Here is a 13,785-nt window from a genome sequence, read left to right on the forward strand (position 1 = left end):
GAATTTTTCACACAAAAATCCCCCCCATCAAGAAGTTAAACCGCTTCAAAATAAGATGGTTTCCAAATGCTAAAAAGGCAAGATCTTCTCCCGAAGGAGGTGTCACTTTCTGACCTCCGTACCCTTCTACTCATCTGTCCCCTCTTCAGCCAGCTGCAGGCCTGTTCCCAGCTCTGGACCACTTTGAACTGAGCCTTTGAAAGTTTAAACTGGCTCTTCGCCACCAGACAAGATGCTGAGGCCATCCCCTCGTCCGGAGGTGCCCTGCTCTCTTACTCTTTGCCTTTCTTCCTCCTTCTAGACTCTCTGAAGTCTCACCCTGCTAATGAATCCAAATCCCAGTTCATCTCGCCCTGCCTTTTACCTCTCTTGCACACACAGGAATCATCTTATTTTCCAAACAAAAACCTCTGGACTCACTGTCAATATATGGTACTTGCTGCTCTAATTTCAATGCTTGGAATATTTCATAATTTAAAAGTACAGTAATTTTTTAAAACTTAGGATGTACTTATATATGGTCTGAGACAGCACAGAAAATTGAGACTGGGGAAATTTAGGCTCTGTGATCACAGTTACAGGCCTTTGACTATTGCGCTATGCTCTAACAAACAACTTTATTTTCCAAAGAAATACGACATCACCCTACAAAAGGATTCGGAGCTACTTCCAGGAATGAGGATAAAGAGGCAGTGAGTGATAGCTGTGGGTTGAAGGCCAGACTGCTGCTATTTCCAGGTCATTTCAACAGCTGAGGGAGCTAAATGGACCATCATGGAAAATAATCAGCTTTGGCAGCCATACAGACCTCAGCCCTTAATGGGGTGGATCACATATGTGCTGCATCTCAGGTAAATCCAGCACTACCTCTAGGCTGGAAACATGCCTCTCTCCAGCACGCAGGTAAGCATCCATTCATTCTACCAGGAGGGAGAAGCATCATGGATTGGGCAGGGCATGTACACTGCCTTTGCCCCCTCTAAGCATCCGATTAAGTTCCATGACCTGGGAAAGGCTCTTAGTACTTTGTAATTAAGAAAAAAAGTCATCAGGGACTTGCCTGGTGGTCGAATGGTTAAGAATCCGCCTTCCAATGCAGGGGACACAGGTTCGATCCCTGGCTGGGGAACTAAGATCCCACGTGCCACAGGGCAACGAAGCCCCGTGCGCCGCAACAAAAGATCCCGCAGGCCGCAACTAAGATCCGACACAGCCAAATAAATAAATATTTCTTAAAAAGAAAGAAAAGATAGGGCTTCCCTGGTGGCGCAGTGGTTGAGAGTCCGCCTGCCGATTCAGGGGACACGGGTTCGTGCCCCCGTCCGGGAAGATCCCGCATGCCACAGAGCGGCTGGGCCCGTGAGCCATGACCGCTGAGCCTGCGCGTCCGGAGCCTGTGCTCCACAACGGAGAGGCCACAACAGTGAGAGGCCCGCATACCGCAGAAAAAAAAAAAAAAAAGAAAGAAAAGATAAAAGGTCATCACAATGATCATTTTGAGGTGTACAGAAATATCAAATCGCTATGCTGTATAACAAGAACTAACGTAGTGTTGTAGGTCAATTATACTTCAACATCAAACTCATAGAAAAAGAGATCAGAATTGTGGTTACCAGAGGCGGCACGTAGGGGAGAGGGGGATGGATGAGGGTGGTCACAAGGTACAAACTTCCAGGTACAAGATAAATAAGTACTAGGGATGTGATGCACAACATGGTGAGTATAATAAACACTGCTGCTGTTATATATGAAAGTTAAGCGAGTAAATCCTAAGAGTTATTCTCATCACAAGGAAAAGAACTTTTTTTTCTATTTCTTTAATTTTGTAACTATCTGAGATGGTGGATGTTCACTAAACTTATAGTGGTAATCATTTCATGATGTATGTAAATCAAATCATTATGCTGTACACCTTAAACTTATACAGTGTCTATGTCAAATATATCTCAATAAAACTGGAAGAGAAAACATAAATTTTTTTAAAAAAGAAAGAAAGAACAAAGGTTTCCAGGGCTATCAAGAAAGAAAATTTTTTTTTTTTTAATTTTGGCTGCACCAGGTCTTATGGTATGCAGGATCTTTTAGCTGCTGCATGTGAACTCTTAGTTGCGGCATGTGGGATCTAGTTCCCTGACCAAGGATTGAACCCAGGTCCCCTGCATTGGGGGCATGGAGTCTTAGCCACTGGACCACCAGGGAAGTCCCAAGAAAAAATTAATTTGGCCCTATGACCCAGGAGGAGTCCTGAAGGTCTTACTGAACTCAGCATTTCCCAGTGGTAAGTTCTTGTGGGTAAGCACACTGTTAACTTGGGATAAAGTGAGACCTTTACGTATGTTGTAGGACCAAGTCCATATATTTTTTTTAATGTTCAGAAATGTAATGATATTGCCCTTTGATCTAGTAATAGCACTCCCTGAAATTTAACAAAAAATAGTCACAATTCAAAAGAAGAATGAAGGACATTTACTGAAGGATCCTTCCTAATAGCAAAATATTGGAAACCATGATCAGGGGATCTTATGCAGCCTTTGGAAGGGAAAAATTCCAAAGTGGTTTTCATTTGACTAAGATTTTTTTCCCTAATTTCCTTCAATGTTACAATTTTTTTTAATTGAGATATAACTGGAATATAACATTACATTAGTTTCAGGTGTACAACATAATGATTCAGTATTTCTATATATCAATATTTGTATCAATAATGATATACACATTATCACCACAATAAGTCTTATTTAACATGCATCACCATATATAGTTTAAAAAAATTTTTTTCTTGTGATGAGAACTTATCAGATCTATTCTCTTAGCAACTTTCAATTACAACTGCAATACAGTATTATTAACTATAGTAGCCAGCCCTATAGGGTAGATTCCTTTCAAATGGGAGGAATTTTTTCATTAGCATCAACAAATTTATTAAGCACCCACAACTGTGCAGAAGGTTTCTTTTTTTAAAAAAAAAAAACAGGAAAATAGATTGAAAAAACTTTTAAGCTTCAAGTTTCTTCAAGATGTCTGTACTGTATTATCTAAATCATTCTCCCTAAAAGAGCCTCCAAATTACAAAGTAAGAAAGTAATAAAAGGTTAACTAAAGATTATGATTGGTATAATAGCTTTAAGGCTAACCTATACTAAGGTAGAGCTAGTAACAGCTGATGCTTTGGGAATTTTTGAATAGAAGATATCTGCATGTGGTATACAATTCAAATACAGTGAAAAATAAATCTCCCTTCCACCCTGACCCTTGGTCACCCAGTTTCCCAATTTGTACCATTCCAGAGATATTCGATAGTGGTAACAGGTTGGTGTGACTTCCATGTGAGAGACACTTTGCTAAGGACTTTGTATGGAAGGCTCACAGGTGCCAGTAACACTCTCATCAGCCCTGATTTACAAATAAGGAGACCTGCTTGTGTCCTGAAGTGAACAAGCAACTGGCCAAAAGTCTCATGGTGATAAGAGACATAAAGTCCATACTCTCAGAGCCCCTCCCCATCCCAGCCCCCAACACACACACACACACACCCCTAAACTCCATGTTCTATCTTCATGTTGTGTTGTTCCCTCTGCCCTCAAAACCAATCCTTCATCATCCCTCTGCCTGGCTAACCTGACTTTCCATATCAATTTTAGAATCATCTTCTCTATCTAAAAAAGTCTTGCTGGGATTTTGGGATAGTGTTAAACCTACAGATCAATCTGTGGAGAAGCGATACATATTTTTTTAATTTATTTTTTAAAGCTTTTATATATTTTTTTAAATTTATTTTTGGCTGCATTGGGTCTTCGTTGCTGCATGCAGGCTTTCTCTAGTCGCGGTGAGTGGGGGCTACTCTTCGTTGCGGTGTGCGGGCTTCTCACTGTGGCGGCTTCTCTTGTTGCGGAGCACAGGCTCTAGGCGCATGGGCTCAGTAGTTGCAGCACGCAGGCTCAGTAGTTGTGGCTCGCGGGCTCTAGAGCTCAGGCTCGGTAGTTGTGGCGCGGCATGTGGGATTTTTCCCGACCAGGGTCAAACGCATGTCCCCTGCATTGGTAGGTGGATTCTCAACCACTGCGCCACCAGGGAAGCCCAAGAAGTGATATTTTAATAACTATATTGAATCTTCCAATCCATGAGCACAGTATGTCTGCCCACTTATTTCAGTGGTCTTTGATTTCCTTCTTCGGTGTTTTGTAGTTTTCAGCATGTAGATCCTGTACATGTTTTGTTAGATTTAGCCCTAAGTATTTCATTCTTTTTAGAGCTATCATAACTGATATGGGTTGCTTTTTTTTTTTCAATTTCAGTTTCCAATGATTGATTGCTAGGACATAAAAATATGATTGATTTTTGTGTGTTGACCTTGTATGCTACCACCTTGCTGACTCACACATTAGTCCTAGGAGCTTTTTTATAGATTTCCATGGGATTGTCTACATAGACAATCATGCCATCTGCAAATAGGGAGTTTTTCTTTCTTTCCAGTCTGAATGCCTTCTATTTATTTTTCTTGCACTGGCTAGCACTTCCAGTAGGATGTGGAAGACAGAAGAGACATGTGGTGAGAACAGACATCATTGCCTTGCTCCCCATCTTAAGGGGAAAGTATTTTCACCACTAAGTATGTTAGCTGTAGATTTCTGGCAGATGCCCTTTTCCAGGTTGAGGCAGTTCCCTTATCTTACTAGTCTTCTTGGCCACATTTATCGTGAATGAATGTTGAATTCTGTCAAAAGTTCTTTACTGCATCCCCTGACATAATCAAGTGTTTTTTGTGCTTTAAACTGTTAGTATGGCGGATTATATCTCCTGATTTTGGAAAACTGAACCAGCCTTTTCTTCCTGGGATAAGTCACAATGATTGTCCTGTACTATTCTTTTTACATAACATTGCTGGATTCGATTTCCTAGATTTCCTAGTAGTTCGTTGAGGATTTTTGTGCCTGTGTTCATGAGGATGATGTTCATGAGGATGAGGTCGGAAGCTTTCTTTTCTTGAACCATCTTTGTCTGGTTTTATAAAACAGATGTGTACTAGACACTTTCCTGAGGTCTTGGATGATAATTTTACTATTTTTAATCATCATAAAAACTTAAGAGTGGTTTTAATCTTTGCTTAAATTCTGCTAGAATTTATTTGACTTCAAGTTTTTGACCAGGAAGACAACTCCCAAAGATAACAAACTGCCCAAGGGAAAATGGGACTGTTTTATAAGGAGCCACCTTAAGGTAGAAGTGAGAATCCAATGCAGTGAAACTACTTCACTGGCCATTCTCTGCACGCCCCTGCCCTGCTTCTGTATAGCCCAAGAAAGCCAGAAAGGTGAGGGAAGTGCTCACCAGCATGGGATGAAAAACTGACAGTTTCCATCAAATAAAAGATACTTATCACCCAACCCTGAAATGCAAACGCTCACATCTGTCTTTGAGTTACCTAAGAAAGCACCTGTCAAACATTAACGGTTTAGTTCTTACAATTCCTAAAATGCTCAGTCATTACCACTCACATTCTACTACGGAGGAAGCCAAGAAACAATGGGGTTAAGAGATTTCAAGGAGATCAGCAGAGCTAAAATTTGAATTTAAACATCACCTATTACCCAACTTTGTTTAAAAAATAGTCCTAGGGCTTCCCTGGTGGCGCAGTGGTTGAGAGTCCGCCTGACGATGCAGACGACACGGGTTTGTGCCCCGGTCTGGGAAGACCCCACATGCCGCAGAGCGGCTGGGCCCATGAGCCATGGCCTCTGAGCCTGTGTCCGGAGCCTGTGCTCTGCAATGGGAGAGGCCACAAAAAAAAAAAAAAAAATAGTCCTAAACAAATGCAATGCAATGTCAGAAGGTCAATCAGTCGTGGGAGGGGCTCAAGAAAGGGATCCAGGGACTTCCCTGGTGGTCCAGTGGTTAAGACTCTGAACTCCCACTGCAGGGGACTCAGGTTCGATCCCTGGTCGGGGATCTAAGATCCCACATGCCACGGGGCGCGGCCAAAAAATAAAATAAAATAAATGTAAACAAAAAAGAAAAAAAAAAGAAAGGGATCAGAAGCAAAAGAGCTCCTTGAGAGGTGTTTTTGGATCTTAAAAGCTGATTCTGCTCTTGGCTCTTTTGAGAAGGCCTATCCCCTCAAGGCAGAAAGTGGCAGGTCTGCTGGGTGAGGAACAGGAACTGCACACCTAGGGACAGCGCAATGGCCACTGAGAAATCAAAACCCTTGTTAAGTGTATCTATCACTTCAGCACGTAAAAGTCACCCAAAAAGTCACCAGGCTGACAAAAGACCTCAGAAATGTCCCTGGAGTCAAGGTCTCCTCTGCTCTGTGGAACAACTCAAAATGATGTGTTCAGGAGGCAGGAAAGAGCACACCACCTGGGTTCAAATCCCAGCTCCACCAACCACTAGCCACGTGACCTTAAACGAGTCATGACCTCGGTGCCTCTAACTTTCTCAACCATAAAATAAAGGTAATAACAGTAGAGTAAGCACTCATTAATGATGCCTGCTGTTGTGATTCAGAAAGTTGTCCCATCTAGGTCCTGTCCTCTTCTGACACTGTCCTAACATCATGGTATAAGCGATAGTACGCCCCACCCCAATCCCAAGAGCAAAATTCTTCTTTCAACCAAGTGCTTTGGAAAAAAAATCCAAACCAAACAATAAACAAAAGGCCCCTGGGCTTCCCTGGTGGCGCAGTGGTTGGGAGTCCGCCTGCCGATGCAGGGGACGCGGGTTCGCGCCCCAGTCCAGGAGGATCCCACATGCCGCGTAGTGGCTGGGCCCGTAAGCCATGGCTGCTGGGCCTGCGCTGCGCAACGGGAGAGGCCACAGCAGTGAGAGGCCCGCGTACCGCAAAAAAAAAAAAAGGCCCACATTAACTATTTCATTAAATGATGTCTGAGAGCTAAAAACCAATAAGCGCTCACAGAATCCACATTCAAAAGAAAGAAGAAGGTATTTAAATCAATAGCTTAAACCAACTCTTTTCCTACAAAAAGTATATTTATATTGTTTGAAATAACCACAGGAGATACTCTCCCCAACTAAGAAATAGGTATGAGTTTCTTTTCTTTTTTTTGCGGTACGCGGGCCTCTCACTGTTGTGGCCTCTCCCGTTGCAGAGCACAGGCTCCGGACGCGCAGGCTCAGCGGCCATGGCTCACGGGCCCAGCCGCTCCGCGACACGCGGGACCCTCCCGGACCGGGGCACAAACCCGTGTTCCCTGAATCAGCAGGCGGACTCCCAACCACTGCGCCACCAGGGAAGCCCCGAGTTTCATTTTTAAAACATATAATCTAGGACTTCCCTGGTGGCGCAGTGGTTAAGAATCCGCCTGCCAATGCAGGGGACACGGGTTCGAGCCCACATGCCTCGGGGCAACTAAGGCTGTGCGCCACAACTACTGAGCCTGCGCCCTAGAGACCGCGAGCCACAACTACTGAAGCCCATGCGCCTAGAGCCCATGCTCGGCAACAAGAGAAGCCCCCACAGTGAGAAGCCCGTGCACCTCAACAAAGAGTAGCCCCCGCTCGCCACAACTAGAGAAAGGCCACGCGCAGCAACGAAGACCCAACGCAGCCAAAAATAAATTAATTTTAAAAAAGATATAATCTATGAAAATGCATTGATTAATTTCCATAATATTTCAGATTAGTTTTACTATCAAATAGCATTCCATTTAAAATATCGATTTAACTTTTAAATCACTAGGAAGTAAACTATCTTTAATTCAAATATATATAATTATAATTATAAAATTATAATTATAAAATATATAATTATAATTTGGGGGTGGCATTTTCACCAAGTTTCTTTAAAAGCAGGAAGTATTAGTTAGCAACAGTGACAACTAACGTTTTATTACACACTAAGCGCCTAATAAACTAGGTGCTAATTTCTACATACTACCTCATTTTCTTAATCCTTTTTGAGAGATATAGGCTCATTTTACAGAAAAACCTCAGCCTTGAGGTTGACTATTTACGGTTCTGATAGAGAACTGATTGCTAGTACTGTGTAAGGTTTTAACACTAAAATGATACAGAAAGGTAAGTCTCAAACTTTAATGTGCACGAGAATCTCCTGGAGAATCTTGCTAAACTGCAGATTATGATTCAGAAAGTCTGGGGTTAGGCCTCTGATTCTGCATTTCTAATAAGCTCTCAGTTGCTGGCAATGCAGCTGACCACACTTGGAGCAAGGACCTGCAGGTGGCAATAGGCCACAAACCACAAAAAACGTCTCTAAAACCTAAAACGAAAAAAAGTCTAATTTTTTCTCAAAAACTTATATTAGAATTAGAACTTATATTAGATATATTTCTTGATGGGATTCTGAGCTTTGTAACATCTTAGAAATATCTTCAGGGACTTCCCTGGCGGTGCAGTGGACAGGACTCCATGCTTCTGAGGCAAGGGGCACGGGTTTGATCCCTGGTCGGAGAACTAAGATGCCCCACGGCATGGCCAAAAACAAAAAGAAATATCTTCATAACGACTCTTGTCTTCTTTTCCAGTTTAAGTTGAGAGTCCACTATCTTGAAGTTTTGTGGCGGTTTTTCCCCCTAAAAACCCTGATTTTTTTTTTAACAAGGCTGAAAAGCTAAATGCATGGAACTGTTTCACGTTGCCATACCCTTCAAGCAGGTCCCCATCCTTCACCCACCCACACATAACATAACCTCTCACTGTTTAAATTCTAGAGATTAGACAAAAGACAAGAGTTAGGAGAGATTTTAGGGGCTGGGCCCCAAAGTTCTTCCAGATGAAAAGTAAAGCTCTACAAAAAAAAAAAAACAGCACCTTACGAAAAGGCAGTGATAAATACCACTGGCTTCCATTTCTGGCTTTAGGTGACAAAATTCCAGCAATGAGGTGATATCTAACATTTTATATAAACTACTGGATTTCATTCTTTTATCAGATCTTTTGAATGGCAAGCTCTATGTACTTTCAAAAGTCCAGAGTAAACAAAACAAGGTACTTAACAAGGCCCTAAATTCCACCTGGGCCCAGGTTCCCTCCCATCCTGCTCTTTAATTCACTTCTGATTATCAGTGCTGTACTCAAACATCAGCTAGCTGCCTCTTTTTAAAGGCAGTTATACACCTCCCCCACTCCTCCATTCACTTTGCTAACAACAATGCCTAACTACAGAACAAATATATCTCTTGGAACATTCCACTTTACCAGATAAGGTCAGTTTAAAATTCTAGAGAGGAATAACCTGCTCCGTTTGTCTTTCCTGAGAGCCCTTCAAAAATACCCTCCTGCAATCAGCAGAACAAGCCTTTCACCCGAGCGAGAGAGCGAGAGAGCGAGAGAGCGAGAGAGCGAGAGAGCGAGAGAGCGAGAGAGCGAGAGAGCGAGAGAGCGAGAGAGCGAGAGAGCGAGAACAGTCTATGATTCTGCAATTTACAAACACTGAGACCTTTACTTAAAGGATATCCACACATTAAATGATTCCCAAGGAACCTTTATCTATGTACTCAAGTAAGCACAAGAAGACCAATGCTTGGAAGAAACAAAATGCACATACATTGCACCTCTGTGCAAATGGCTTCTCTAGATGAGAAGTCGCTGCCAGGCCTCAGAGAAAGGCCTACCTGTGTCAGGGGATATAGGGACAGTTTTTTCCGAACTGGAGTATGCTCTATCCACAGCAGAGCTAAGTAACAAACCAAAGAGGCCTGTTAGAAAACCACAAAAGAGGGGCAGAGGGGACAGGCCCCTGCCCTGAACACCCTGAAAGCTAAAAATAAGAATTCTGAGAAATGAGCTCTACCATAGACAAGCCCAAAAGAAAGTTCTCTGTTTCTGTTACCTCCAAACCTGGCTGCCCTCCCATAGTGATTTAACTCTGGGTACCAACTGGGCAATGCCAGCCACCGTGCTGGGGCGGAGGATTCAGGGATGCCGGTTCTACCTTCTGGGCTAATTAGAAGGAATCAAAACCTCTGCAGCAGGGACTTCCCTGGTGGCCAGTGGTTAAGAATCCGCCTGCCAATGCAGGGGACGCTGGTTCGAGTCCTGGTCCAGTAAGATCCCACATGCCGTAGAGCAACTAAGCCCGTGCACCACAACTACTGAGCCTGCACTCTAGAGCCCGGGAGCCACAACTATCGAGCCCACGTGCCACAACTACTGAAGCCCGAGTGCCTGGAGCCCGTGCTCCGCCACAAGAGAAGCCACCGCAATGAGAAGCCCGTTAAAGGCAACAAAGAGTAGCTCCCACTCACTGCAACTAGAGAAAGCCCTCGTGCAGCAACGAAGACCCAATGCTGCCATAAACAAATAAATAACAAAAAACAAACAAAACCTCTGCAGCATAAACTGGAGACTCTGGGCAGATCTGGGCTCCCCCAATGCATCTGGACTACATGCCTCCATTCAACATTTATTTGAGCGTCTACCATATGCCCAGCACTGTGCTGGGCGCCGGGGAAGAAACCGAGCCACAGTCTTCCCCAGTGGTGGAAGCCGAGACAAACGAGGACCATCCGGAGGAGTGGAGGATGTGCGGGCCCCAAACACCTAACACAAGTTGCTATGACCAGTAGTACCCAGGGGACAGCATGACCCCGGCCGGGTTTCGCGCACCACCAAACCCAACACTGAAAGAGGCTCGCGACAGCGAAGGCTGGAGTGGACAGGAAGGCCCGGGGGCAGGTGTTCAGGTAGAAGGCGCACACCTGAGGCGGCAGGGTCTCCAGGGGAGGCGGGAGGGCGGCACGGGGACCCAGCGAAGGAGAGGGAGCGCAAGGACTGGGGCCATGGGAAGCGAGTGCGCGGTGGAGGCCGGCCGGGCCTGCGCCCCCTGAAGCGGGAGCAGGGAGGGAAGGCGCGCGGCTAGGCCGCCCGCCGGCACCTGGGGCCCCGCCTGGCACCTACCACTTGGGCGACCTTGAGGCAGCCAAACGCGCCGCGCAGGTAGTCCGGGTCGCAGCGCAGGCCAGCCAGCCCGCGGCGCTGGCTCACCGGCTCGGTGGTGGGCTGGTACGGACTGCTGGCGCCCGAGATCATGGAGGTGCTCGAGGCCTCGCCCTCGAAGCCGTCCAGCTCCTCGCCGCTCCGCATGCTGCCGCTCGGCCCGGGCCGCCTTGCGCGGCTGGCCTCAGGCGCCCGGAGCTAGCGGGCTCAGCGGGGCCGCCGCATCGCCGCCACCGCCGACGACGACTAACTGCCCGCACCGCCGCCGCCGCCGCCGCCTCTGCGCCCGCCGCCCGGCTGCGGCCGCGGCTCGGTCCGCTCGGGCTCGGCTCCCGCCGCCTCGGCAGCGGAAAGGGAGGGAGGCGGGAGCTGGCGGAGAGGGAAGGAGGCGGGAGCCGGCGCGGCCAGCCGGGAGGGGGCGGAGCGAGTGCCCGCCCGCCGGCCGCTCGGCGGCGCTCCGCGGCTCCCGCGGGTGGAGGTGGCTGCCCGCGCCGCGGGGCCTCGGGAGGGCGGGGCGGAGCGGGGCGGGGCGCCAGGGCCTCTGGCTCCGCCCTCACCTGAGTACGCGCGGGGGTCGGGGCCGCGGCTGCGCGCCAGGCGATCATAGCGTGGGAGGGCGAAGGTCGGGGAAAGAGGGGTAGTGGGGAGCAGGGAAAATGGGGGTTGACGGAGGGTCGAGGTGGACCTAGGGGGCACGGAGCTGCTTTCCCAGAGCGCTGCCTCCGTTTCTTCCCTGGAGGAAGTGGGGTCTTCTTCAGGTAGGCCAGGGGACTTATCGGTGAAGACCAAGGTGTGCTGTGCGACCCCCGTGCTGGAAACAGTACGGGGCCCAGGGTGGGCCTGACTTGGACTGTTTGACAAGAGGGGGCTAAGTGTCTGGGCTCCCACACTGGGCAACAAACCAGTACCGAAGTCAGGGACTGAACGGGACAGGGGTGAGAAGTCGGGGTGAGTGAGGTCGCTTAGTACTGGGTCTGTAAGACAGACAGGCGGCAGTATTTGTGAATAACTCCCAATGTACGCTCTGGATTCACCGGCCTGACCGAGAATGGGAGCTAGCCCACAGGAGACCCTCGGTGACTAACATTAGTTTCCTCTCTTAGCTGAAAAGGTTTTGCAATCTCTGCCTAATCACCAAGGCAGGTTAAACACAGATTTTTGCACTGAAGGGCATTAATTAGGGACCAATTTGCAATTCAAGTGTAAAGGATAATTTTAAGCTTAAGTAAAACACCGACTTTCTAAGAATTGTCCCTTTGGTATTGAACCCTCCCACACCACAAATATCTAGAGCTTACCATGCTTTAGACACTGAGGAAGGCACTTGAAAGTGTTATTCCCATTTTACAGAAGACCAGACTAAGGTTTCAGACTGGTAGTCCCAGGCCACACAATTGGTGAGCAGAGCCCACTCACTTCCAAATTTTTTCACTACACAGTGTTGCCTAGTATATAATTCAGATGGGCTTGTGAACTTAGGAAGTGAGAAGCAGTAAATGTCATAACTCAGGAGATCTCAATTTAAAGGGCTCTCACCTTTTGGTTACCAAAGATGGGAACGACAATGACTCTAACACTCCATTCAGCCCACAAATATTTATTGGGCACTTATATGCTAAAGAATATGCTAGGACCTGGAGGTTGCCAATGAAAGATAACAAGTTGAATGGTTGGATGCAGACTCTGGCCTCTGCTTTCTCCCCAGATCCCAGTGAAATGACAGTTACAGAGACATTTTTTAAGGGCATAAAACCACAGGGACAAAGAATGGGAAAGGAGACAATGGCAACAAAATGTTGGAAGCAGAAAAGCAAATGGGCAAGTGGTAACTAACTTAGCAGATCCAAGAAAGCTAAACCCTAAGTTGGCACAGGGGAAGGCTGAAATGCAACCTAGGTCATATCACAGGAAAAAAGGCTCAGGAATGGGCAGCACCAAGCACATCTAGAAGTGGGGGGGTGAAAGCAGGAATTAAAAAAAAAGACCAAATGAAAGTCTTTTTAAGAAGCAAATGGGGAGGGCTTCCCTGGTGGTGCAGTGGTTAAGAATCCGCCTGCCAATGCACGCAACAGGTTCGAACCCTGGTCTGGGAAGATCCCACATGCCACGGAGCAACTAAGCCTGTGAGCCACAAATATTGAGCCTGCGCTCTAGAGCCCACGAGCCACACAAGAGAAGCCACCGCAATGAGAAGCCTGCACACTGCAACAAGAGTAGCCCCCGCTCACTGCAACTAGAGAAAGCCCACGCGCAGCAACGAAGACCCAAGGCAGCCAAAAATTAATTAATTAAATTAAAAAAAAAAAAAGAAGCAAATGGATCCCTGGAACCCCACCCATGACCATCCCCCAAGACTGGAATCTTTTTTCTCTGGAGAAGGTAAAACAGAGGGTCCCTTAGCTAGGGATCACTAGGCACAGTTGAGGGCAGGAGTACCATACTAAAGATTATATATATTTATGTGTGTGTGTCCTTGGATACTAAATAAAATGAAAGCAAAAATTTTTTTTTTTTTTTTTTTTTGCGGTACGCGGGCCTCTCACTGTTGTGGCCTCTCCTGTTGCGGAGCACAGGCTCCGGACGCGCAGGCCCAGCGGCCATGGCTCACGGGCCCAGCTGTTCTGCGGCATGCGGGATCTTCCCGGACTGGGGCACGAACCCGTGTCCCCTGCAGCGGCAGGCGAACTCTCTACCACTGCACCACCAGGGAAGCCCTGCAAAAAGGTTTTTAATTCAATATAAGAGTTAAAGAGAATCTCACAGGAAATAGAACCAAAAGACAAAGAGATGGAAAATGAGAGAAAAGATAAGAATATTAGAGGTATAGTCCAAGAGAATAATAGAATAATAAGACTCTAATAAAGTTAGAAC

The 13,785-nt window shown here is 46.5% G+C and overlaps 1 protein-coding gene across 1 annotated transcript in view; it reads right to left on the reverse strand.

The window, feature by feature from the left end:
- The window catches only part of CMTM4 (CKLF like MARVEL transmembrane domain containing 4), a gene marked incomplete at both ends in the record, with an annotated part of 58,601 nt that extends 47,540 nt beyond the window's left edge, over nt 1-11,061 (reverse strand). The window contains one exon of the mRNA XM_082676590.1: nt 10,876-11,061. Coding sequence (XP_082532716.1) covers nt 10,876-11,061 — 186 coding nt within the window. The remainder of the gene's footprint in view (nt 1-10,875) is intronic.
- Between the last annotated feature and the right edge of the window lie 2,724 nt (nt 11,062-13,785).

The sequence above is a fragment of the Grampus griseus genome (assembly GCF_964374135.1).
Source record: "Grampus griseus genome assembly, chromosome: 19".
Lineage (NCBI taxonomy): Eukaryota > Metazoa > Chordata > Mammalia > Artiodactyla > Delphinidae > Grampus > Grampus griseus.